The 26,032-nt window shown below is 61.8% G+C and overlaps 1 protein-coding gene across 1 annotated transcript; it reads left to right on the top strand.

Annotated features, from left to right (window-relative positions):
• The first annotated feature begins 475 nt into the window (after nt 1–475).
• JAG2 (jagged 2) lies at nt 476–23,029 on the top strand. Its single transcript, XM_021711070.1, has 29 exons — nt 476–533; nt 625–741; nt 3,788–3,896; nt 3,968–4,044; nt 5,025–5,071; nt 6,384–6,441; nt 8,625–8,876; nt 8,959–9,019; nt 12,294–12,424; nt 12,564–12,683; nt 12,862–12,975; nt 13,149–13,262; nt 13,390–13,503; nt 13,591–13,637; nt 13,765–13,938; nt 14,907–15,057; nt 15,133–15,285; nt 15,367–15,480; nt 15,723–15,836; nt 15,930–16,043; nt 16,354–16,470; nt 16,789–16,816; nt 16,899–16,984; nt 17,563–17,676; nt 17,761–17,876; nt 18,208–18,456; nt 19,082–19,213; nt 20,956–21,112; nt 21,414–23,029. The coding sequence occupies exons 1-29, from the start codon at nt 476–478 to the stop codon at nt 21,908–21,910; spliced, it is 3,735 nt and encodes a 1,244-aa protein (XP_021566745.1). The 3' UTR covers nt 21,911–23,029.
• Nucleotides 23,030–26,032: the final 3,003 nt, after the last annotated feature.

Here is a 26,032-nt window from a genome sequence, read left to right as displayed (position 1 = left end):
AGAGTCTGGGTTTGGGGCCAGACCCCACCAAGGTTAGGCTAGTAGAACTTGCCCTGTGAGGGCCTGGCTCCTGCCCTGCCCTGGCTCCAAGCCCTGGGTTGCCCCTTCTCTTGAGCCTGAGTGGCTGTGCTCATTGCCCCATCCACACCCCTTCCTAGAAGCTGCCCATGGCCCCTCTGGCCATGCCCCCACCTAGGAGCACCCGGCAGGTTATCCCTTGACCCTGGGGCTTCAGGGCGAGGATCATGTCCCCAAGATGGAAGAGGCAGGGGCAGGCATGGGAGGGGCCCCAGGCAGTTATGATAAGCCCGGCCCCCTCGCCCCCACAGCGGCGCGGCAGGCAGGTCTGAGCAGGGCCCGCAGCCTGTCATCTGCACTTGGGCCTGGGCCAGTGTGGCTCCAAATCGCTACCTGAGGATGTGTTTTCTGCTCGAGTTGGCAGTGGAGGGTGTGGGGGCAGGGAGGCCTTGTAGGAATGTGGCGGGCCAACGCGTGTCCCTTATGGCTCTTTGCCCTGCCAGCCGGCCAGTCAGGTGTGGGATGGGACAGGGCAGGCCCTCACTTTCCGTGGAGTCCGGGCAACGGGTCTCGGGGCTAACTTTCCTCCCATCCTCTGGCTCCCAGCAGTTTCGTCAGTGTTCCGGGAGGGGGCCAACGGCCTGCCCCTGGGTGGGGGGTCGCAGGGTGGCAGTGTGTTCGGGGCACTTCCTCCCGTCTTCTGCCATGTGGCTCAGCTGCCAGGTGGGGGCTGCGTGGTGATGCCAGTACCCTGGTATTTCCGCTTGGGCGCAGTGACCCAGCATGTGCTGCCCTGTCTTGCTGCAAGTCCAGCTCCGTCTGGGAGCCAGCTCCGACTGGGGAAAGCAAGGACTGTTTCTAAGTCCCCTGGTGACTGAGGAGGCGGTATCAGCCAGGATGTTCTGCTCAGGACCAGCAAGACTCTTGAACTCCGTGGGAGAGGGTCTTGTGGAGGGACAGGGCCGTGTGGAAGGAGGACTGAGGGTTCTGGGCTCTGCACATGCCCCTGGCACTCCATGGTTTCTACTGGACAAATCAGGCCTGACCTGGCTTCTTGCTTCCAGAACCTGTGTGCTGTCCACCACCATGGTCCATATTGGTTTCAGGCGTGGCTCCCCTGGTGGGCGGGCCCAAGGTCTTGGATGTGCAGAGGTGGTGGGTGACCTGCCAGCAGGCTCCCCCTCCTCTCCTCCTCCCCACGCCCCATGGCTGCCCCCAGGAAGCCAGTGTCACCCTGGGTTGGGCCTGGCGTCTGGCCTGTAGCTGGTAGGGTGGAGGCCACACATGCTTACATTGGGCACAAGTGCTCTGTGGGTGTGGCAGATGGTGATGGAGGGTTTAGAGATGGGTGGGGGCCATGGATAGGGAAGAAGGGAGCTTTCTTTTGGAGGCTAGTGGTGGTGGGCTTAGGGGTACCTGCAGGCTTAGGGGGGAGCAGGGCGTTAGCAGTTGGCTGTGACCGGAGCAGCTAGTTTTCCCCTCAGAGGGCCCAGCTGGGGACTGCGCTTGCCCGGTTGCCCACCGCCAGGAGCCCACAGGCAAGGGCCTGTCTTCTGACCTGTTTCCTGGTATGTGCATGCTAGGCTCCAGGGGGGTGGTGCAGGTGGATCATGGTCTCCCTGGCAGATGGGGGCTTGTGGGGAAAGCATATGTAGACAGTGGGCCAGGACTGACCCTGTGTCTGTCAGCTCAGGAGACCTGAGGTCCTGGGCCATCAGAAGTTTCCTCACCTATGAAATGGGCGCAGTGGTGCCTTCTCACTGAGGTCCCCTCGAAGCCTGTTAGGGCACCGAGCTCAGGCTCTGCTGAAGCCCTCAGCCTAGCTCCCAAGCCTGCCAGTCCCTTCCCTGCCTCACTGGCTGTCCAGCAGAAGGCCAAGGGATGGGAGGAAGGGAGGCTGGAGTGCCTGTGGGGGTGTCTGGCAGAGTGTGGACACAGAGCCCAGCCCCATTGCATCTAACTGCCATGGAGGCTTAGCCACATGAGTCCCCACCCAACGGGGGGCCAGCTGGGACTGTGCCAGAGAGGTACCTAAGCTGACCTTACCAGGTGTGGGGTGCCAGCCCCCCTCTGCTCCTTTCCCTCCTGAGTTTGAGGCTGGAGGCTGGTGGGCTCTGGTCTCCCACCCCATGTCCAGGGCCTCCTGTTTGCACACTGGGTCCTACGTTACTCCCCTAGGGACCAGGAGGCCCATTTGGGTGGGCTCAGGTCAGGCCTTGCTTTGCTCTGTGTCTGGTCGCCAGCCTTGGCCTCATACATCAAGGGTCTTGTTCGAGGCCTTCGTGTAGGGCGGGGCAGGGTTGTCAGTGTCCAGGAGGCAGGGGTCTGCCTTGGCCAGTGGAGGGTGACTGGCAGTCTGGCACTGGGCCCTGAGGGGAAGGGCTTGCTAGGAGTCTGCAGCAGGGACTGGGTGAGAAGGATGTGTCTCTCGGGACCCTCTCAGGCTGCTGCAGGGTGCCCTAGTTGGGGCAGGCTGGGCCATGAAGGGGTGTTTGGGGGCCAGGGTGGAGCCTGAACAGCCAGAGAGAGACAAGGTCTCTGATCCCAGGACCCAGCCAGGGTTCCCAGATCCCAGAAAAGCTGGGGTGCATATCATCAAGCATCGGGTCTGAGCTGGGTCCTCAGACCCTGACCCTGGCCCTGAGTGAGGTTCCTATCCTCAGCCCCAGGCTGGAGTGGAATCTCTACCCCCGGAGCCCAACCTTGAACAGGGTCCCTACCCCCAGGCCCTAGTGGGGCCCCAATCTCCAGGCCCAAGTAGGGTCCCTATCCCCAGACCCCAGGCCTGAGTGGGGTCCCTATGCCCAGGCCCAAGTGGGGTTCCTATCCTCAGCCCCCAGGCCTAGGAACTGGGGCTCCTATATCCAGCCCTCAGCCCTGAGTGTGGTCCTTATCCTCAGTTCCCAGGCCTGAATGGGGGGATCCCTGTATCCAGACTCCAGGCCTGAGTGGGGTCCTACACCCCATACCCCAGACTCAAACTGGGTTCCTGTTGTGGGGTAGGCTGCGGTCTCCTGCTGGGGCCCTGGGGCCTAGAGCACAAGGGATGGGGGGGGTGTTTGCTCCCTTCCTCCCCCTCTCCCTTGGGTGACAATGGTAGCAGAGGCCTGGGCCTGGCCTCTGCTGAGATCAGGTTTCAGGAAATGTATCTGTGCTTAGAGCTCCTGGCGCCCGTATCTAGCACTGTGCTTTGTGTGTGTGGTGGGGGGGTTCGGCGTCTGATGCAGGATGCTGAGAGGAGAATGCGGGTTGGAGCCTTGGCTCTAGGGTAGCCGCCCGGGAAATTGCATGGGCTGGGCCATGTCCGGGACACCCTGGGCCACATAGTGTGGTGCATTTGCTCCCGGTCTGCCTGTTCCCCGTCTTTGGGCAGCTGCCCTGATTCCCCTGTCTGGGGGCTAAAGGAAGGGTTAGGACTTAGCTTTCGGGATCTGGGGTTGGGAAGAGGTGGCTTCACAGTGAGGCGATGGAGTTGAACTGGGGTCTACTTATGCGGTGGGGGTGGGTCAGATGTAGCTGGGTCTCAGAGGATGGAGGCCACCCCCCCCATGGGCCTCCAGAGGCTGAGCGGGCAGATGGCCTGGCTGGGCTGGCCTGGGAGAAGGGACCAGGCTCTCCCTGCTTGCTGGGATGGTGGCCTCTGACCTGTCCCCCAGGCCCCAAGTTTCCCCAGACCCCAGCCCATCCCTAGAATGGCGCAACGCTTCTCCAGCCCAGACCTTGTTTCCCTGTTCTCTAGGGGTCTACAGTTGACAAGATCCTTTCCCAGACTGTAGCCCAAAAGGCTGGCAGAACAGGGATGAGAGACTGCTGTTTGAGGAGGGGGAACTGAGTCCTGGAGGACAGCCCTGGGGGAAAGAAGGGGCTGTGGCCAGCAGGTGGGGTGAGGCACGCAGGTGCTGCCCGCCAGCCATCTCAGGTTCTCCCTGGATGACTTCCTGCCGTCCAGGTGTAAGGACCCCAGCTGGCGGGCGGCGGGGGGCCCCCCATGGGCAGGCGGGCAGGCGCACGTCCCTGCGGGAACAGGTAACCGGAGCCCCGGGTACAGGCGAAGGTGGCAGTAATCCTACCTGAGCAGCTGGCGTGGGGTTTCCTGGGAGCCAGGAGGAGCTCTCTGCTGGCCCCGAAGCCCAGGTGTGGCTAGGCCTGGTCTTGACTCTGCCTACCCGGTGGCCAGTGGGCTTGACCAGCTTGGGGGTCTTAGGCCCATGCAAGTCGTCCTCACCCTCGACCCTGTGCTGGCTCCGAGAGGGATTGTGGAAGTCCCTCTGGCTCAGGCCTTACCCTAACCCCAGCAGCCTCCTGCTTTGCTTACATCACCCAATGGCATGACCTGTGGCCCCACCTGCCAAGCTCTCCCAGCCCCAGGACCTCCCTGCTGACCCTGCCTGTTCTCCTCCTCATGCCCTCCTGCTTCACTCCCGGCTTCGCCCTCTCCAAGGCTTGCCCTGACCCTGTTAGAACAGCACCTCTGCCCCACTGCATCCTGAGTCCTGCCAGGACACAGTCTGATATCCCCATGGCAAGCAGCGCTTGCTGCATGCTTGATTTGTGAATGAACGAATGAAGGAACATGGAGCCAAGCATATGGTGCCTGGGAAGGATGGGCGCCCTAGCTGCCACCAGGAGGTGGGAGAGGACCCAGCCGGGTGATTGTCCCAAGTGCAACATTCAGGAGACAGGCTGGGCATCCCGGGCGGGGCAGGGCTGTGATCCCTGGGAGGGCTCTGGGTGCTGGGGTGGTTTGGACAGGGCTCCAGTTGTGAGGACTCCTATAGGCAGATGTTTGGAAACCCTCATGGTCTCAGGGAGCCCTTGGAGGAGATGGGCACTCCCCGGGCACTGGGCCTGGTGACCTAGCAAAGGCCAAGGCACAAGTGGGAAGGTGGGATTAAAGTCCTGGTGATAGCCCCAAATGGCCAGGGAAGGTTCTAGAAGGGGGATGAGGATGGCTCCCCACTTCCAGCCTCCTGGGTGGGCTGTGGGTCATCCCTGGATATCCCCAGGTGTCCAGAAGGCAGGTGTAGAAGAGGGGTTGCTGGGGGGCATGGCTGTGAGTGGGATTAAGGCTGGCCTGAGGTGTTCACATTTGAGGGCTTGTCAAGGCATGGGGGTGGGGGACCCGGAGAGGGTTCTTGAGGCTCGGCTGGGTGTGGTTGGCAGCATGTTAGGGACATGGCTAGGATGTGGGAGCGAAGCCTTCTGGGGAGGCCAGGCCTATTCTGGGCTGGGTGGGCAGAATGGGGCTGGGTCACAAGGGAGTGACGGGAAGGACTGGCAGGCATAGGATTAGGCTTAGCGGAGGTGCAGGTTGTGGGCGAGGCCAGGGCCGCAGGCCTCCAGGGGAAGTGGGCATCGCAGCACAGCCAGGCCTTGGGGCTGGATAGATGAGTGAGTCTGACCTGCAGAACTTCCAGGGCACTGTCCCCCGGGGCAGGCGGGGGGCAGACCTGGGGGCAGCTCAGACCCAGCCCTGTCCTGGTTTCTGGGCAGTGAGTGCTGAGAGACTGGACCCTCCCATCCGAGCGTGTGCCTGAGGGACAGGGCCTAGGGGCTGCTGCAGGTGGGCTCGGGCTGACCTCTGCAGAGCCTGGCCCTGTGGTTTTTGGGCACAAGGACCTGGGGAGCGGCCACTGTGGGCGGAGTCTGTGCCAGGCAGTCCCAAGGCCTCTTGGGCCCCTCCTGCCCCTTTCCTGTTCTGAGGTAGAGGTGGGTGTGGGTTTTCCCTGTTGGTGGTGCACCTGATGGGGTCTGGGTACAGTCTCTGCTAGGGTCGGAGGCAGCACCTCTTGGTGCACTCTGCCTTGCTGCCCTGTGCACCTGGTGGAGGGGCTGGCAGCATGATGATGGGGCTGTGTCCCTCTTGGGCGGACTTATAGCAGGGACTCCTGTCCCCTGACTTGTTTGTCCCCAGTGAGTGCTGAGGGCTCCCTCTCCAGACTCTGACCCTGGACTGCCTATTGGACCCTGTCTGTGGCCACTCCAGCGGCACCACCCTCTGCCCACCTCTCTGCCGGGTTGCTGTACCTTCACTGGACACTGACATGAATTGGCTTAGGGTGGGCTGGGCCTTTAGGACCCTGAGAGGGTGGACCCCAAGCCCTGAGACCGCGAGGCCGGAGGGACAGTCTTACTCCTCGAGTTAGGCCATCGTGGGGTCACCATGGGGTCTCCTGAGGAAATGCGACCTGAGGGTCAGGGAAGGGGTGGGGGGAGGTGCCACGGGGCACAGGAAGGGAACCTGGGGAGGAGGGACTGGAGCCCCGCAGACCTGGGGGCAGAGTTGGAGTCCCAGGTCCCCCAACCCTGGACAGGGCAGGGAGGTGGGGCTTCGTGTGCCTGACTGTCCCCTCCCATGTCTGTAGCGCTCCTTCACCCTCGTCGTGGAGGCCTGGGATTGGGACAATGACACCACCCCAAATGGTGAGTATACCCCAGCCAGGAGGGCTGCCTCCTACAGGGTCTCCCTCAGGGCACTGGGAGGCTGGGTCTCCTACCACAAGTTGCCTATGGCCAGGGTCCTGGTCCCCTGGCTGCTTGGGACAAGGCCTTTCTTACCCCAAGGATCTTGTGTGCTGTTTCCCCTTTCTGACTGCCAGGAAGCTCTGCCTCGCTTGTGATTTTCAGAGCTGTGCGCGGCTGTCTTCCCAGTCCCGGCTTTATCCACTTTGTTCCGTTGGTCATGTCGTGATTTTTGTTTTGCTTTTTTTATTTTTGGGTCTCACTGTGTCACCTAGGCTGAAGTGCAGTGCACAATCACAGTCACCCCAGCCTCAACTTGCTGGGCTCAGGCAATCCTTCTGTCTCAGCCTTCAAAGTAGCCGAAGCTACTTGCAGTCTATTGTAGAGACAAGGTCTCACCAAGTCGCCCAGACTGATCTCGAGCCTCTGGGCTTGGGCAGTTCACTTGCCTCGGCCTCCCAAATTGTTGGAATGACAGGCATGAGCCACTGCACCCAGCCTTTGGTTGTGTTCTTCTGGGGTCTACCTCAGTGGCAGAGGAGAGGGGCACCTTTTCTGACTTCATAGCTCCTCTCTGCCTGACTGTCCTGGAAAGTGGGGCCTGGTGGCTTCTCCCTGAGGCTTGCCTGCTGGCTGACTGTCCTGTCAGCATCTGTGGGACCCTGGGGGGCAGGGGTAGGCCAGGAAGGTTTGGCAGAGGAAGTAAAGGGTACAAAGGCCCCGAGACAGGAGCCAGCCTACTGTGCTTGAGGGCAGCTCAGCTGGGTCGGGCTGTGAGGCTGGTGGGCATCGTGAGAAAGCTGGTTGCTGTGTGCAGGGTGGACTGGGGGGCTAGGGTGGAGGCCTGGGAAGAGCTGCATGAATCCAGTGGCATGGGGCACCTTGGATGGGGACAACCTGGGAGGTGGGAGTGTTCTGGCTGCTCTTAAGGTGGAGGTGAGGAGTCAGCTGACAGGCTAGATGCAGCGAGAGGGGGTCAGCAGTGCCCAGAGTAGAGGGCCCATATACAGGGCGGAACAGATGGGGGCACCTGGAGGTCTGTAGCAATGGGGACCCTGGGCTTGGCAGGGGTAACCTGGGAATAGGGTGGCAGCAAGAGGGGAGGCTGGGGCTGAGCGTGGCGGGAGAGGTAGGGTCTGGAGAATTCATGAACCTTTTGAAAAATTCCATCCTGTCATAACAGTGGGTCACAGGCCCTGTGTGCCTGCCACCCTCACCCGTCCCTGCAGCTTTAAAGTGAGACCCGGCTGGGCTCCGTGGCTCAACCTGTAATCCCAGCACTTTGGGAGGCTGAGGTGAGTGGATTACCTGAGCCCGCAGGTTCGAGACCAGCCCGGGCAAATTGGCGAGACCTCGTCTCTACAATAAATCAAAAATTAGCTGGGTGTGGTAGCATGCACCTGTAGTTCCGGCTACTTGGAAGGCTGAGGCAGAAGGATCGCTGGAATCCAGCAGGTCAATGCTGGAGTGGCCGTGAGTGTGCCCCTGCTCTCCAGCCTGGTGGACAGAGTGAGACTCCCACTCAAAAAATCAAATAAATAAATAAAAATAAAGTGAGACCCAACTGTTCCTCCCTGAATCCATTCCTGTTTCAGGGATCTGAGAGGAGTCTTGTTTCTGTTTTTGTTTTTGAGTCGAAGTCTGGTCTGGAACTTCTGGGCTCAAGCAATCCTCCCACCTCTGCCTCCCAAAGTACTGGGATTACAGGCGTGAGCCACTGTGCCTGGCAAAGAAGGCTTGCTTTTAGGAGGGGAATGGCAGCAGTGTGCTTGGTGCTTCTGGGGACAATTCGTGGTACAGGTTGAGGGACACAGCTGTTGAGGGCTGGACATGGTGCCCCAATGGGGGCTCAGTTGTTAGAGCAGGGCTGTGCTAGGGTTGGGATCTGTGCCCTGACAGTAGCCACATCTTCTCTGCAGAGCCTGTGGTGCCCAGCCAGACCCTCACTGCCTCTGCGCCAGGATGGGAGCAGGCACTGTGGCCTGGTGTTGGGTGGGCCTGAGCTTCCTGCTGTGGCCTGGCCGGAGGGACAGGTGTCCCCTGGCCGGTGTCCCCGTTCTGCTACCTGTGTCCCTGTCACCCCCAAGGCTGTGCAGCCAGAGAGCATCTCGGGCTGTGCTGACCCTGCTGCCCCTCCCCCCCAGAGGAGCTGCTGATTGAGCGGGTGTCACACGCTGGCATGATCAACCCCGAGGATCGCTGGAAGAGCCTGTATTTCAGTGGCCACGTGGCACACCTGGAGCTGCAGATTCGCGTGCGCTGTGATGAGAACTACTACAGCGCTACCTGCAACAAGTTCTGCCGGCCACGCAATGACTTCTTTGGCCACTACACCTGCGACCAGTATGGCAACAAGGCCTGCATGGATGGCTGGATGGGCAAGGAGTGCAAGGAAGGTGGGCGGATGCAGACACGGGTACAGGGTTGAGGGATGGGGGTGGGGCTGAGCCTCGGTTGAGCCTGTCTTCTCTGTTCCAGCTGTGTGCAAACAGGGGTGTAACCTGCTCCACGGGGGCTGTACTGTACCTGGGGAGTGCAGGTGAGTGCATGCCTGCCTGGCCCTGCCCTTGCCTCCAATTCACTGCTCCTAGAGCTTGGGGGGGCCTAGGGTCTGAGTCCTGCGTGTGGGGCATGTCTGATGGCAGAAGCCCCACGGGGATGGCAAGGAGGGGATGAGAAGGGTGGCTGCATGGTCACACCACTGAGGGGCAGAGGCCTGGAGCCTGAGAGCCACTTGAGAGTGGGGTCTATGTAGGGAATACAGTGGCACTGCCCATGGGGAGGCAGTGAGGCCACCAGAGAGGCTACTGAGTGAGGGGCAGAACAGATGGGTGGCGGAGCGGCAGCATGCGGGACTGAGGAGAGAAAAGGGGGTGCAGGTTTGTAGCTGCTGAGGTGGGCACTAGGTGGGGAAGAGCCAGGTTGGGTGGCTGTGAAGAGGGTGCTGGAGTGCAGGGAGAGCAGGCTGATCTGGGAGTCTGTTGGTGAGCAATGAGCCAGCGTGAGGTGGAGGAAGGTAGGTCCTGCACACATGCTGAGGTGGAGCCCAGGGACTCATGGATGGATTTGATAAGGGGTAAGAGGAAGAGTGTGGAGTCAGGAAGGCCTCCAAGCCACTGGGCAGTGGAGCCGCTGTGACTGAGGTAGAGATGCCATGGGAGGAGCCAGCAGGGCAGAGGGAAGGCAGGCCACATGGAGGGTGATGTCTGCCCTGCCCCCAAGATGCTGAGAAAGCAGAGGGAGGAGCTCATGGGGGCACTCGCGGCATCTGGTGGTGTTTGAGGCTGGGGCTGGGGAAGATGGGCAGGAGGCTGAGGGGTGTGTCTCTGCTGCCCAGGTGTCAGGGCCAGCACAAGGTCCTGGCACTCACAGGCAGGCAGGGGGGGCTGCTGGGTGTGACGGGCATTGGGGGTGGTGGGCTCAGGCCGGGAGGATGGGCAGCTCTGCCGCAGAGAGGAGCGGAGGGGCTGGTGGAGAGGCTGGGCCCAGTGTGTGGAACAGCTGGGGGCTTTGAATTGGGCGGTGCCTTCCGAATGTGACAGGCACCCCAGGAGACTCTGAGAGAAGGAGCTGCAAGTTGGTGGAGGGGACAGCGGGTGGGGGCGTGAAGTCCTCCACACCCACCGTGGGCACACGCATCCCAGGACCTCCCTCTGAGGAGCGGGTTTACCTTTGTATGCACCTTTAAGACCAGAACACTGGGCACCGAGAGTTAAATAACTTCCCTGAGTCCGCATAGCATTGAGTTTTGAAGAGGAGGAGCAGGATTTGGGAGCTGCCAACCTGGGAATCCAGGTGAGGGGTGGGAGTTACCCTTCCACAGACCCCATGGTTGAGCTGCCTGGATTGACATCAGTGTGAGAACCAGCCCTGGCCAGTCCCAGGGCTGGGAGGGGGCAGGGCTGGGATTCACCCGCCAGTCAGTGTATGCCAGTCAGTCAGGGACTCCAGGCACGTGGCGCTGGCTGCAAGTCAGTTCCGGGAGCACAGCAGGGTGGGTGTGGTCCGGATGCTTGGTGTCCTGCAAGGGGCACCTAGGAGCCATGTCCTGGCTGGGAGCAGCATGTGTCAGGCAGGGCAGGGCAGGGCCTGGGTCCTTTGGGGTTGGCATTCCCCTGAAGTCCCCCCCACCTGGATGATGGGTATCAGGTGGGGCTTCTGGGTAGACCACAGGCTAGGTATTGAGTGCATGGGGGCTGGGTTCTGCCCCCATGTCCCGCCCAGCCCTGCAGCCCCGAGGCCCCGAATGGCCTTGGTGGCTGTAGTGGCACCCCTGGGTGGCTCGGGTGTCCTGTGGAGGCTGCAGGAAGGTGGCAGGGCTGGCAGCCCCATCTGCATCCTCTCCCTGTGGGCTGTACAGGAGTGCTGGGCCCAGGCCTGACTGGTGGGTGTGCCTCACCCACCCCGCCCCGTGGGGGAGGCCCAGCTGTTGCTCAGGGCTCGGGTTTCAGCATGGTAACCCCCCCAACCGGATGCTGCGGAGATGGCCGTGTCTTCCTGCCACCGCCTCCCCAGGCCTCTGGAACTGCTGGCAGGGAAGCGGGAGGTGGGGGCCCGGGCTGCCCCACCCTGGGTGGAGAGCCACCCTGGGGACCCACAGATCTGGGCTCTGAGCCCACTGGTGGCGCTCCCTGGCGGCGGACCCAGGGCACGTCACAGCCCTGCCCTGGGTCCGATCCCCTGTGTTACCTGGAGGAAGGGTTCTAGGCAGGAATGTGTGACACCAGTGTGGACCCACCCCACACATCCCGGGCCCAACCCTGCAGCCACTTTCTCCCCAGCCTCAGTTTCTCCATCCCTGCACTGCTGAGCTGGGTCGATCACCCTTCGGCCCTGACTGCGTGGCTTGAGGGCGGCTCAGGAAGGGCCGTGGCTCTTTCCTTTTACAAAAATAAATCTGTGGCGGGTGCCGGTGTGGAAGTGACATGGCCTGGACGTCATTCCTGCCCTGCAGGACTTGAGGGTTCTAGGAAGGGGCCCCTGGGAGTCCCTTGGGGCCTGGAGGTTTGCCCATTGGGTGCGGGGTGTCCGCTGTAGGACACCAGGCTCTCTCTCCCCTGACAGCAGTGCCCTCTGGTCAGGACATGCTTTGCATCCGCCATGCTCTGCCCCTGCCTCCTGTCTGTAACCTGGAGGACTCCCTGGAGGGAACACTGGCCAGCAGTGTGGGGCTAGGTCAGGCCTCAGGGTTGTGGCCTCAAAACCAAGAGGCCCCTCAAGGCCATTTCCAGGGTGCAGCCTGAGCTATGCCAGGGCCAAGAGCTGCCCTGAATAGGGCTGGCTTGGGGTAGCCTGTGGGCCTTGGTGTCCCTATCTGTGAGATGGCCCCTTTGTGGGTACTTGCTGGGAGAGGGAGAGAGCTGACTGCCCTTGAGGCATGGGGGAGGGCACGTGCTGTGCCCAAGGTCACAGGGCCCAGGCAGGGCCCAGAGTGCTCTTGATGTCCCGCTGGCCTGCCCAGACTCTGGGCCCTCCTAGCGCTGGCAGCCGCTGGCTGGTCCAAGCTGGCATCTCAGCTCTGGAGTCCCAGTAGGGCCTTCCTTTGCCGGCGCCTGTTCACGGGGCCCTGCTCAGGGGTGAGTCCCAAAATAGCTCAGGGAGGACTGACGGGACAGCTGGGGCCACCCGTCCATGGCCAGAAGCCGGGAACGCCCGTGACCCGCTGCCGGCCGTCAGGCCGTCACCCCTGGCTTGGGGTGGCTGCGGCTCAAAGACCCGAGGCCGCCAGTTCTGAACTGCCTGAGGGACTCTGGCCCCAGCCCTCTTCCCAGCTGCTGCAGCTCACTGGGTCTCATGCCCTGCGGCCTTCCCAGGTGCAGCTATGGCTGGCAAGGGCGGTTCTGTGATGAGTGTGTTCCGTACCCCGGCTGTGTGCATGGCAGCTGTGTGGAGCCCTGGCAGTGCAACTGCGAGGTCAACTGGGGTGGCCTGCTCTGTGACAAAGGTAGGGATGGGTGATGGGGATGGGTGGTGGGCAGGAAAGGCAGGGAGATGGGCAGCGGGCAGGTGGGCCTGATGCTGACCGCCCAAGGGAGGTGGGGAGCGGGGCCTGGCTGTCCTCTGAGCATCCCACCTGTCCCTAGACCTGAACTACTGTGGCAGCCACCACCCCTGCGTCAACGGGGGCACGTGTACCAATGCAGAGCCCGACCAATACCACTGCGCCTGCCCTGATGGCTACTCCGGCAAGAACTGCGAGAGGGGTACGAGGGCGGGGGGGCAGCATGGACTGAATTCCCTGGTAAGCCAGATGGGCCCTCTCTCTGGACTCCGTGTGTCCTGGGCACGCCTGAGCCCCCAGCTGGGGCCTTGTGGGTTGAGGGAGAGCCTCATGGAGTGGGGTCCTGGGGTCAGCCCCACCCACCTCCTTCTGTCCTGCAGCTGAGCATGCCTGCGCCTCCAACCCATGTGCCAATGGGGGCTCCTGCCATGAGGTGCCATCTGGCTTCGAATGCCACTGCCCATCAGGCTGGAGTGGGCCCACCTGTGCCCTCGGTGAGTTCCTATGCACCTGGTGCCTGTGGGATCTGGGTTGGAGCCACACACTGGGGATGGGTGGAGTGGTCAGATCCACACATGAGACTGTGGGCATCTTGCAGCCCTGCCTACCCATGCTGACCACACCCCCACCAAGCCCATCACGCACCCCCATCTCTCTCCTTCCACAGACATTGATGAGTGTGCCTCGAACCCATGTGCAGCTGGCGGCACCTGTGTAGACCAGGTGGATGGTTTCGAGTGCATCTGCCCTGAACAATGGGTGGGCACCACCTGCCAACTGGGTATGGCCCTGCGAGCGTGGGCTGTGTGTGTGCATGCACGGTGCTGCTGGGCTGCAGGGCTGCAGGGCTGCGGGCACCAGGCGGGCGGGGGGACCCGGCCCCACGGCTCCCCTCGTCTCATCCACAGACGCCAATGAGTGCGAAGGGAGTCCGTGCCTTAACGCTTTTTCTTGCAAAAACCTGATTGGCGGCTATTACTGTGATTGCATCCCGGGCTGGAAGGGCAGAAACTGCCACATCAGTCAGTACAGAGGGGGCGGGCCTCCCGGGGAGGGCTGCTGGAGGCGGGCACAGGACCGTGCCCTTGACCCTACTCCTCTGCCCCCAGATGTCAACGACTGTCGCGGGCAGTGTCAGCATGGGGGTACCTGCAAGGTGAGGCATGGGGCGAGGTGGCAGTGGAATGAGGCGGGGGCGGCGAGTGGGGTGGAGCGGCAGGGACGGGCTTGTGGGGCGGGGGGGCCAGGGCGGCAGCACAGGCTCACCACACCTGCCCGCCCAGGACCTGGTGAACGGGTACCAGTGTGTGTGTCCACGGGGCTTCGGAGGACGGCACTGTGAGCTGGAGTGGGACGAGTGTGCCAGCAGCCCCTGCCGTGGGGGTGGCCGCTGTGAGGACCTGCCCGATGGCTTCCGCTGTCACTGCCCCCTGGGCTTCTCTGGGCTACTCTGTGAGGTGAGGCCTGCACTTGGCCACCCTGTCTGCTTGCTGCTGGGAAGTTGTGGTGTAGGCAGTCATACCCCGGCCACTGGCCACGGGGCTTGAGTGATTGGGAGGCGCTGCAGGGAGCTGTCCCCACAGTGTTCCAGCCCAGTCCTCTACCGAGGGAGACCCAGGCCCCAGTGGGTGCCCAACTGTGCAGCGTGGGAATCATGGGGTCACAGGGTCAGGGGGTCAGGTTCCTTCTGCCCTTGCTTGGTGCTATGAGGCCTCAAAGGCTGGGCCTGAGCCTTGCAGGTCCCCTCTGCTCTCAGGGACTGGAGAGCAGGCGGCTTTGATGGGGGGAGCCTGGGACACCTGGACGAGGGCCCTGGGTGAGGTCCTAGTGGTGCAAGGGCCCACACCTGCTGTGGTGGGCCCTGGGTCAGAGGGTATCTCTCTGGGCTGGTATCCTCACTTCCACCTGCCCCCCCACCCCCTCTCTGCCTCCCTGGGTTATGATTCTAACCTGCTTTGTTCAGAGGATGGGTCTCCTACCCAGCAGGCTTCTTGGGGGCCCATGGCAGGGATCCAGCCTTGGGTCCAGGGACTGTAGCAGTGGTTGGCTCTGGGAGGAACCTGCAGTCTGGGCTCTGAGGATGGCCTGGCAGTATGGAGGGGTCAGGAGCTGGCCTTCCTGCCAGCAGGGGGGTGGACCAAGGCCGGATGCCGCCCAGGGAGGCAGAGGAAGCTTGGCTGCTATCGAGCAAGGGTGGGGGCTGGTGGCCACAGGTGTTTCCGTCCAGCTGGCGGAGTCTGGGCAGTCTCGGTGGGCGGGGGCTCAGGCTTTGGCTGGCACTGCCCTGCCTGGGGCCTCAGGGCCTGCATGTCCAGGCTGAGCAGGAACCTGGCCTTGGCACTTCCCAGGGACTTGTGTTTGCGTGGACACCAACCCCAGCCTGTGTCCCCGGCCTGGGCCCTCACAGATGCCCTCCATGCTGCAGGTGCACGTGGACTTCTGTGATCCCAGCCCTTGCTGGAACGGGGCGCGCTGCTACAGCCTGGAGAGTGACTACTATTGCGCCTGCCCGGAGGACTTTGGTGGCAAGAACTGTTCCATGCCTAGGGAGCCGTGCCCTGGCGGGGCCTGCAGAGGTGTGAGGTGTAGCGGCAGGGGGCCGGGAGGGGCCTGGGAGGGCAGGCCTCACTCCTGTCTACCACCTACTACAGTGGTCGATGGCTGCGGCTTGGAGGTGGGGCCCAGGTTGCCAGGTGCGGCACCCTCCAGCGTGTGCGGCCCCCATGGGCACTGTGTCAGCCAGCCTGAGGGCAACTTCTCCTGCATCTGCGACAGTGGCTTCACTGGTGCCTACTGCCACGAGAGTGAGTGGCTGAGGCCAGCAGCGGGGCAGATGGGGGCCCAGCTGCTGTGGGTGTGCAGGCTCACAGGCACTCTCTCCACAGACATCGACGACTGCCTGGGCCAGCCCTGCCGCAACGGAGGCACGTGCATCGACGAGGTGGATGCCTTCCGCTGCTTCTGTCCTAGCGGCTGGGAGGGCGAGCTCTGTGACACCAGTAAGTGACAGTGCCCCCAGCCCGTGTGCCTGTGCCTCTACCCTGTGGGCCCCAGTCCTACACAGAGCCACTGGCTAGGTGGGGTGCCCGGGAGTGTCTGGCCGGATGGCACTGCTGCCGCAGGTGGATCCCACCCTCCTTCCCGCCCCTTGGTCTCTCCTTGGCCCAACTGTGGCGTCTCCTCCCCTGGAAGCCCTCCCTGAGTGCCGGTGACCCCCGCTGACCGGCGTCCTCACCCCCAGATCCCAACGACTGCCTTCCTGATCCCTGCCACAGCCGCGGCCGCTGCTACGACCTGGTCAACGACTTCTATTGTGCGTGCGATGATGGCTGGAAGGGCAAGACCTGCCACTCACGTGAGTGCCCGCGGGTCCCTGCCGCCTGCCAGGGGCTGTCCCCGGGACCCCCGCCAGCCCAGGGCCTATGCTGAGCGACCTGTGTGCCCGCAGGTGAGTTCCAGTGCGACGCCTACACCTGCAGCAATGGCGGCACGTGCTATGACAGCGGGGACACCTTCCGCTGTGCCTGCCCACCTGGCTGGAAGGGCAGCACCTGCACCGTGGGTGAGGAGCCCGACCCTATCCCACTGGGATCGGCTAATTGGGGCGCTGGGCCTTGGGGGTCTCCCGAGCACCATGCCCGCCCCTGCCCCTGGGTCTGTCTACCATGTCTAGGTCAGGGTGAGGTGTGGAAACCCCAGCTGCCCAGCCAGTTAGAGCAGGCACCCTTGCAGCCCGGGGTGGGTGCCTGGCTGTGTGAGGATCCCCCACCTGTTGTGGCGGGTCCTGGGATGAAGGGTGTGTGCCCTGGGGCTGATGACCCCGCTGCCCTCTGACCCTGCTGCCCATGTCTACCTTGGGCCCCCCCTTGCAGCCAAGAACAGCAGCTGCCTGCCCAACCCCTGTGTGAACGGGGGCACCTGCGTGGGCAGTGGGGACTCTTTCTCCTGCATCTGCCGGGACGGCTGGGAGGGCCGCACCTGCACACACAGTGAGCTGAGGGTCCACTTCCCTCTACCCGGCCGTGCTCCTTGGCCCTACCCTGAGGACCTGCCCCTCCCCGTCTACCCAAGACCTGCTGTGCCCCTTCCTGACTGTCCCCCCTCCACATCCCCTGGCTTTCATCAACCTCCCACCACCTACTTACCCTGCATCCCCGTCCACCCTCCGCAAGAGGCGTCCCGCTCCCTCCCTCCCCTAGCTCCCAGCCCCACGGTGTATTGTGCCAGGCTGGCTGGGACTGGGCCTGCCTGGAGGGGTGTTGGGTGGATATTGACCCTCCACCCTCTCCCTCTTCTCTCAAATCCAGACACCAATGACTGCAACCCTCTCCCTTGGTGAGTGGCGCCCTGGGGGCCGGGGGCAAGGGCGGGGCCACCTGCCATGGGTGCTCCCTGATGCCCACCATCTCCCCGGCAGCTACAATGGTGGCATTTGTGTGGATGGCGTCAACTGGTTCCGCTGTGAGTGTGCACCCGGCTTCGCGGGTCCTGACTGCCGCATCAGTGAGTGGGCCTGGCTGGGGGGGCAGGTGTGCGGAGGTGGGGGGCTGTGAGTCTCAGCACTGGGCACCCTCTAGCCCAGCCTGGGTGTCAGGAGTCTGGGACATCAACTTCCACCTCCCTCGAAAGGCGGTGTGGCCCCAACCCCTTCCTGTTGCTCTTTGAGCCTTAATTTCCCCACCAGTCTGTGCCCTGTCAGGTTCCTGGGACATACCCTGCTGGGTGATGCAGTGGGGTTCCCGCTAGGGGGCCAGTCTGAGGTCAAGGGAGGAGGAGGATGGGGGTCACTGGGGCCAGAGCATGTGGCCTGCCATGGGACAGCAGAAGGGCTGTTGTTGGGGGTATCAGCCCAGGTGTCTATCGGGACCCTTGGCTTACCTGAGCCCAGCAGCTAGGACCACACCAGGAAGAAACAGACCCACCTCAGAGGCGGCTGGAGGGGCGGGGCCAGGCTGGGGCAGCCGGGGCAGGAAGGCCCAGGCCAGTGGCAGCTCCTCAGGAGCGAGCTCCGTGAGCCCATGCCCCTCCTGTGGAGGGGTCGGCCTCTCCCTGCCACCGAGCCCTAACTGCTGTTCTCACAGACATCGATGAGTGCCAGTCCTCACCCTGTGCCTATGGGGCCACATGTGTGGATGAGATTAATGGATACCGCTGCAGTTGCCCGCCAGGCCGAGCCGGTCCACGGTGCCAGGAAGGTAGGCCAGGTGTGCTGGGGGTGGGTGCTGTACTGGGGGCTTTCTGAGACTTGACCCCGACCCTTGAGCCTCTTCCCCAAACAGTGATCGGGTTTGGGAGGTCATGCTGGTCCCGGGGCGCTCCATTCCCACATGGGAGCTCCTGGGTGGAAGACTGCAACAGCTGCCGCTGCCTGGATGGCCGCCGGGACTGTAGCAAGGTACTTGCTGGCCCTAATCTTCTCCTCTCCGCCATGCCCTGCCTCTGCGAGTCTGGTGTCACACTGACCCTGATACCTACATGAGACTAGGAGACCCCAGAGGTCTGCCTACCTCTGAGTGACGTCCTGGGAGGAGAAAGGCACAGCCAGGTTTCACCCTCATTGGGCAGTTGGGAAAAAGGCTTGGCTGGGTTTGCTTCATCTGATATTGATCCCAGCCTACTTCCCTGGGAGCCTTGGGGAGTTGGGAGACAGACCCAGCAGTGGAGCTTGCATGTCTGTGAGTCCTCATCTCCTGTGCCACATCTGTCCCTCCCTTGCCCCTGCCCAGGTATGGTGTGGGGGGAAGCCGTGCCTGTTGACCAGCCAGTCTGATGCTTTGAGTGCCCAGTGCCCGCCAGGGCAGAGGTGCCGGGAGAAGGCCCCAGGCCAATGCCTACAGCCACCCTGTAAGGCCTGGGGGGAGTGCGGCCCCGAGGGGCCCCCACTGCTCAGCACTCCCTGCCTGCCACGCTCCAGCCACCTGGACAACAACTGTGCACGCCTCACCCTGCGCTTCGACCGAGACCAAGTGCCACAGGTGAGGCCCTGGTGACCCTAAGTGTCCCAAGAGGCATTTTTGGGCAGCCACTCTGGCGTGACTCAGCCCCACGGGAGGTTGTGGCTGACCAAGCAGACTTCCCGTTGGTCAGGGACGGTGGTCCCGAGGGGTCAGATGAGAGGGGGCATTGGACTTGGTACACTGTGTGGGGGAACTGGGAGGCGAGGAGCGCAGGCCCAGGTGGGGACTCCCTTTGTCCAGCTGTTCCCAGGGCCTGGACTCGTGGCGCCGTGGGCTACCTCACACTGGTCTCAGCCTGCAGCTGGCCAAGACCTGTCCTTGTCATCGGTGTCCCTGTTCCTTGGAGGGGACACAGAACTAGAAAAGACCCGCCCACTCTCCCTCTTATGCCCTCTCCAACCATGAGGGGGTGGGCAGGGGCTGGCACCCCTGGCCCCACCCAGCCTGGCTCTGGTCGGGGTCTGCATCCTGGGATGGGGCAGGGCTGGCTGGAAAGCTACCTCCTGTTGGGCCCCCGTGTCCTCTCTGCACCCTGGGTGGGCTGTAAGGTGGATCCTGCTACGGGCACACAGTGCCTAGGGAGGGCCACATGGACTCAGACCCCTGGCCCCAGGCCCTGCCCACCTGCCCCGTCTCTGTCCAGGGCACCACCGTGGGCACCATCTGCTCGGGGATCCGCTCGCTGCCAGCCACCAGGGCCATGGCACAGGACCGCTTGCTGGTGCTGCTCTGTGACCGGGCGTCCTCAGGGGCCAGCGCTGTGGAGGTGGCCCTGGTGAGTATCAGGCGGGGTTGGGGGGAAGAGCGCAGGGGGACTGCAGATGCGGGAGTATCTCCACAGGATGAGGCTGTGGCACCTTCCTTGCCACACTGGAGGTCCGTGGCCTTGGGGCAGGCCTGGAGGGGAAGAGCCAGCGCTTGGCACACAGACGGGAAGGCTGAGTTCTCCAGGGGCTGGCACAGGACTGTCCTGGGGTGGGAGAGGGGTTTGAGTCAGAGGGGTTTGACGGAGGAAAGCTGAAGATGTCTGGGATATGACAGGGGTGGACAGGAGTAGCCCGTGGCCACAGATGACCCATGGGTCAGCCTCTTAGGGGTGGGGAGCAAAGGTGTAGGGTCACCGTCCTGTCTGCTGACTCCAAGGATCTGGAGCCAGCCAGCAGAGGCCCAGGAGGAGGGTCCGTGAAACCATGTCTCTGCAAGGCAGTGGCTGTGTCCTGTGGGTTGTGGGTTGGCTGTTCCAGATGGGGGTCCCCGGTGAGCCCAGCTCAGACTGCAGAGGCGCCGTTGGGAAGATGCAAGGGATGAAGCAGGGGGCAGGGCACAGGTGGAGGGCGTGGGCTCCCGAGGCAGGAGGGTTGGGCTCAGCCACATGGCTCCTGCTGCTTCTGGTGTCTGAGGCTGTGGAGGTCGGAGCTCTGGGGTTTGAGGCCAGGGGACGCAGGAGTTGTGTATGGAGGCAGCGCTAGGTGGGAAGAGCATGGCAGGGCTGTGGGGGACGGTGAGGGAATCCCTTGAGGGCAGGGAGGAGTGAGGAGGCGCTGAGGATGTGGAAGCCTGGGTCTGAGGGATGTACCGTATCTGGGCACCCTGTGCTGAGGCCGGGAGACTGTTTGGACAGATGGGACGGGCAGCTCATGGCCCCTGGGCTGGGCCAGCAGCAGGGGCGGTGGGAACTGCAGATGGCAGAGCCTGCTCCTCCTGTAGCCACGTCCTTGCCCGGCTCCCGCTCAGCCTGAGGCTGTGTCCCCAGTGTCAGGGCAGGAGTGCCCACTGGCTCAGGCTGCCCCTGGGAGTCCTGCTTTGGGGCTAGACAGCCGCCTGGGCCTTCAGAGGCCACCTGGGCCCTGCTCCCAGCTCCATGGGGATTTGGTGAGGCTGTGGGCTGGGGTGTGTAGGGAGAGGGGGTGGGAATGTTCTGGATTGGTCAAGGGGATAGGCACCTCAGGCAGTGGTAGGGCAGGCAGTGAGTGTGTGCAGAGTGGTGGGTGTGGCCACAGCACAGTGTGATGGGTGGTGAGACCATGGCCGGACACAGTAGGGACAGGCAATGTTTTGGAGACCCGAGACCATGGAGGGGGTCAGGAGGTGTTGGCAGGTGGCCCTTGGTGATGGCAGGGAGCTGTGGCAGGAGAGGGAATAGGGAAAAGGAAACCAGTGTGGGTCCCTGGGACATGGGTAGAGGCAGAGGCACAGCCCCAGGAGGTGCTGGGTCTGCATCCCTCCCCCAGTACCTGCCTGGCTGGTAGGAGTCGGGGGCTGAGGGCTGACCAAAAGGATCCAAACAAGCAGGGGATTGGCGGGAGGGTGGGGCCAGGCCACACCCACCCCCACCTTGAACTGCCTGGTGGGGGACTCCCCACTGCAGGACCCTCCTCCCAAGATGCCCTGGGCACCCTGGGCTCTCCCATGTCCTGGCCACATTCCCGGTGGTGGTGGCCTCAGCGTGGGGGGCAGGTTCCCAGCACACCCGCAGAGGCCCTGCAGGCTGTCCCCCAGTGCTGTCCTCTGCCACAGTCCTTCAGCCCCCCACGGGACCTGCCTGACAGCAGCCTGATCCAGGGTGCAGCCCATGCCATTGTGGCCGCCATCACCCAGCGGGGGAACAGCTCGCTGCTCCTGGCTGTCACCGAGGTCAAGGTGGAGACAGTCATTGTGGGCAGCTCCTCCACAGGTAAGCGGGAAGGTAGTGCTCCTTGGACCCCTGGCCAGTGGGCGTGTGCCAGGCAGAGAAGGCTCAGAGGGGGAGCCCAGGACCTCGGATTACGAATGGGGCTGGGAACAGGGGAGCCATGGGCACCTGCTGCTCCAGCCCCCTTCCCTCCTCCACCATCCCAGCCCCTGGGACCTTCACCACAAGCCAGGAGCCAAAAGGGCGAGGCCTAGCTGTCCTGCCAGCTGGCACCCCCGGGCAGGTCCAGGTGTGTTGTGGGCACCCCAGGGACCATACGCCCCGGGTCTCCTCTTGCCCCCAGGCCTGCTGGTGCCTGTGCTGTGCGGCGCCTTCAGTGTGCTGTGGCTGGCGTGCGTGGTCATCTGCGTGTGGTGGACCCGCAAGCGCAGGAAAGCACGGGAGCGGAGCCGGCTGCCACGGGAGGAGAGCACCAACAACCAGTGGGCCCCGCTCAACCCCATTCGCAACCCCATCGAGCGGCCAGGTGGTGGCCTGGGTGGTGGCGGGGGCCACAAGGACGTGCTGTACCAGTGCAAGAACTTCACGCCACCGCCACGCCGGGCGGAGGAGGCGCTGCCTGGGCCAGCGGGCCACACAGGCAGTGGGGAGGATGAGGAGGATGAAGATCTGGGCCGCGGTGAGGAGGACTCCCTGGAGGCGGAGAAGTTTCTCTCGCACAAATTCACCAAAGACCCCGGCTGCTCGCCGGGGAGGCCGGCCCGCTGGGCCTCAGGCCCCAAAGTGGACAACCGTGCAGTCAGGAGCATCAATGATGCATGCTACACCGGCAAGGAGTAGGCAGTGGCACCAGCCGGGCCGGGACCCAGGACCCTTGCTGGGCGCCATGCCACCTGCCAGGCCTGGAGGCCGAGGCCATGTGCATAGTTTCTTTATTTTGTGTAAAAAAACACCAAAAACAAAAAAACAAATGTTTATTTTCTACGTTTCTTTAACCTTGTATAAATTATTCAATAACTGTCAGGTGGGAAACAATGGAGTATTCTCGGATAGTCGCTATTTTTGTAAAGTTTCTGTGCGTTGCGCTCGCTGTGTGGCAGGAAGGAGCGAGGGTGTCTGCATTCTCACCAAGTTGTACACCATTTGTTCCCAGAGGTTGTGCACTGTTTACAGAATCTTTCTTTTTATTCCTCACTTGGGTTTCTCTGTGGCTCCAGCCCAAAGAGCTGGTGAGACCCATGGCTGTTGGCATGGTCTATGGCCATCAGTGGGACCCATGGCTGGTGGCTTGGCCGTCAGTGGGACTCGTGGCTGGTGTGGCCTGTGGCCATCAGTGGGACCCATGGTTCTTGTTGTGACTCGTGGCTGTCAGACCCATGACTGATGGCATGGCTGTGACTGTCAGTGGGACTCCATGGCTGATGGTGTGGCTGGTGGCCATCAGTGGACCCGTGGCCGATGACATGGCCTGAGGCTGTCAGTGGGACCCATGGCTCTAGGTGGGACCTGTGGTGGTCAGTGTGACCCTGGTTCTTGATGTGGTCCTGGTTGCCGGCATGGCTCGTGGCTGTTGACAGCACCTGTGGTTGTCAGTGGGGCTCAAAGTCATCGGTGTGGCCTGAGGCCAGAGCGTAGACCCTCATGTGCTCACTGGCCAGTCCGTCCAGCCTGCCATCTGTGCTTCCTCCTGCCCAGGACGCCTGCTCCAGAGATCTCTCCACTGTGCTTTCAGAAGTGCCCTTCCCACTGCGCGGTTCTCTCTCCAGGACGGCGGCAGTATTGAAGCTTGTGACAAGTGCCTTCTCACAGACCCCCTCGCAGCCTGCTGTGGGCACCAGGAGCTGCCCACCTGCCGGCCCTGACCACCCTCTCGTGAAAGTGCATTTGTGTAAATATGTACATATTAAATGAATCACTCTGTATATTTGATTTAATAACTTAAATGTTTTGGCCTCCCTGTTCTTTGGGTACAGTTTCTTTTGTATTTGGAATTGGGTCAGGGCAGAGCTGTGCCAGCAGGGAGAGGCGCAGGACCCCCGGGACACATGCTGGTGTCAGGCCGCGTGGCTGCAGTGGCTGAGGAGGAAGAGGAGGTCCTGCTGAGCCGGGGTCCCCACAGGCGAGCGTGTTGACGTCCAAGGTGGTGGCCATGGGTGTGGCAGACACCTTCCTGGGAATCAGGAGGGGAGAGGCCTCTGGGTCCCTTGCACCTGCCCTCTATTAAAACAGCTACAAATGCCTTATGAAATCATTTAAAATTACGTAGCAACCAGGTGCAGTGGCTCACGCCTGTAATCCCTATACTTTGGGAGGCTGAAGTGGGAGAATTACTTGAGGCCAGGAGCTCAGGACCAGTCTGGGCAGCATAGTGAGACCCTGTCTCTACAAAATACAATAAAAAATTAGCCAGGCATGGTGGTGGTATTTGTAGTCCCAGCTGCTCAGGAGGCTGAAGTGGGAGGATCACTTGAGCCCAGAAGATCGAGTCTGCAGTGAGCTATGATTGTGCCACTCCTGAGTGAGAGAGCAAGATGCTGTCTCTTAAAAAAAAAAAAAAATCAGCAACAAAGAGCTACCCAGGTTTTAAGGAATTATCAGGTCAAAATTGTGTTTATCTCTATTTACTGTTTTTCTGGGGTTTTTTTTTTCCTGCTCCTTCCAAGGCAAGGCCATTGTGGGAGTGAATGGAAACAAGGAAGCAGGCAGCTCTTTGAGGTGGCCACAGAGTCACTTTTGCATCCATCTGATGGAGCAAACTGGAAGGGAGCACGGCCTTAGGGCTGGCATTATGAGCTGATCCAGACGTTCCCCCACCATGAGGGGCAGGGCTGGATGGAGCTGAATGAAGCCAAGAACCAGGTCTCCGGGAAAAAGAGAAGGATCCCTGCTGCAAGTGAGGTCAGCCTGTGCATTTTTTCAGGTCAACTGACCTGCCGGTTGCTGCAAAGAGGTGATTCGGGATGTGTGTCTTTGAGCCGTGCAGGCGAGTAGTGGTGCTCCCTTAAGAACAGACCCTATCACTCCTGCCCAGGTCCTCCTGACTGCTCCTCTACCACGAGCCAGGTCTGCAGGAACAGAGAAAGATGCTGGTGGGAGACCTATTCACAACAGGCCATTCACAAACCCAAAGGCATGTGTCTTTGGGGCAGGGGTAGTTAAACCCTCCCCCTGCCTTGTCTCCAAGGGGCTGGCCAGGCAGTTCAGGCAGAAACTCAGCCCCTTTGGAGTTGTGTGCGCCAGAACTCATGGATACAAAGCCCACGTTCCCTCCACCAGTCTGGCCAAAAAGATTCCAGTCTTTCAGTTTCTTTTTAGATGATGTTTACCTAACTTGTGGTCCCCTAGGTTTCTAGTAGAAACAAAGGCAAATCACCATTGTCTCAGACCTCTGTATACCTCATGAAGGATTTTCCAAGGTCAGTGAGCCGACCACAGTCAAACAAAACAAGCGCACAGGAACCCTGGCACCATGCTCAAGAGAGATGTGCAGAGGCATCCAGTATGTATATGGGAATTGCCAGGTGTGGATTATAACAAGTTTACTTGCTGTGCTCAAAGAAGACAGGCTTTCCAGGAGATCAAGGCTGCAGTGGCTGGTGATCATGCCACTGCACTCCAGCCTAGGCAACAGAATGAGACCCTGACTCAAGGGGAGAAAAAAAAAAAGTAAAAGACAGGCTTGGAAGTGCTGACAGGTCAAACAGAAGCTTTAACATAACCCAGCAGACTTGAAATGTCAAATAAGAACTTCTAGAAGTAAAAGAAACACAATCCCCAAACAAAAACTTAAGGAGCAGTTTAGCAGCCACTTTTAGACACTGCTAGACAATCAGTGAACCAGAAGATCAGAAGAAATGATACAGGCTGAAGCCCAGAGGGACTAAAGATGGAAAAGTGCCGGCTTGGTCTTTGGGGACTCACAGAACACAATCCAGCCTCTGTGCCTACTTGGGGGTGAGGCGGTTGTTGGAAGCAAGAGGAGGCAGCTCCCGTGGGATATCTGTGCACTGGGTGCACATGGATTGAGCTGGGCGTCTCCAGTAACCTGCATGTGTGCATGCGTGTGCAGGCCCTCCAAGCCTGGCGTCCAGCGTCCTGAGCCCACCTCCCACTCCGGCTTAAGCTGGCCAGGTGAATGTGTATCCACCAGGGCTGGGATAGGGCTGTCCATGTACCCTTTCAGGCCTGGCTGGTGCCAGGCTAAGGCCAGCCCATGCTGATGGCCATGCTGAGAGGCCCAGACCTGGGCCCGTATATTCCCTCCCGGACCATCTCACACCTGTCACTCCTGGGAAGATGAGGGGTTTTGCTCTGATTTCCAGGGCTGCTGTCCCCCCGATGTCACAAAGCCTGGCTGGGACTGTGGCTCAGACCCCTGCAGCCAACCTCCATGCCCCACCTCACTGGGTCCTGCTGTGTGGAAGTCAGGTCTCCCACAGGCAACTTTAGGCCCGAGAGCCATCGTTCCCTCCTAGTGGGTGGGTAGGTCATTAGCCCTCAGAGAGGAGGCTGCTTGGTCAGCAACTCCAGTCAAAGGGAAGCCCACTCCCCAGTCCCCCAGGTTAGTGCTGGCTGTGGCTGTGGGAAATGGTAGCCACCCCCACCCCAGCCGCTGAGCCAGGACCCACACTGCTCCTGTTGGCCCTTCCAGACCAGCCAGCAGGTCCCTACCCACAGGTGTACCTTGTCCACCCCTCCTGGCCACCGTGTTCCCAGAGCCTGCCTGGGGTCACCTTCCAATGGCCGATCTCTCCTGCTGCCTCTGCCTCCTAAAACTTGTTCCTCCTGGTTGACAGGTCCAGGAGCTCTGGCTCATGGGCTTCGGGGGGTTGCTCCACTGTCCCCAGGGTGTTACCAAAGCAGGTGCCCAGCCTCCCCAAGTTTGTGGGCGGAGACGTTGGGGCAACCTGCCTCAGAGGCGCAGGAAGCCACGACTCAGCCCTGCCCTGCCCTGCCCCGCCT

Source organism: Carlito syrichta, unplaced genomic scaffold (genome assembly GCF_000164805.1).
Source record: "Carlito syrichta isolate Samal-C Ts95f unplaced genomic scaffold, Tarsius_syrichta-2.0.1 Scaffold301850, whole genome shotgun sequence".
NCBI classification, from domain to species: domain Eukaryota; kingdom Metazoa; phylum Chordata; class Mammalia; order Primates; family Tarsiidae; genus Carlito; species Carlito syrichta.
This window is presented reverse-complemented; position numbering and strand designations above follow the sequence as displayed.

Excerpts from the sequence above, each read along its gene's own strand:
- JAG2 (XM_021711070.1), top strand. The coding sequence starts at position 476 with ATGTGGCGGGCCAACGCGTGTCCCTTATGGCTCTTTGCCCTGCCAGCC. Across the intron at positions 12,976-13,148 it reads TGGGCCCACCTGTGCCCTCG|ACATTGATGAGTGTGCCTCG; the intron begins GTGAGTTCCTAT and ends CTCCTTCCACAG. Across the intron at positions 16,044-16,353 it reads GGGCAGCACCTGCACCGTGG|CCAAGAACAGCAGCTGCCTG; the intron begins GTGAGGAGCCCG and ends CCCCCCTTGCAG.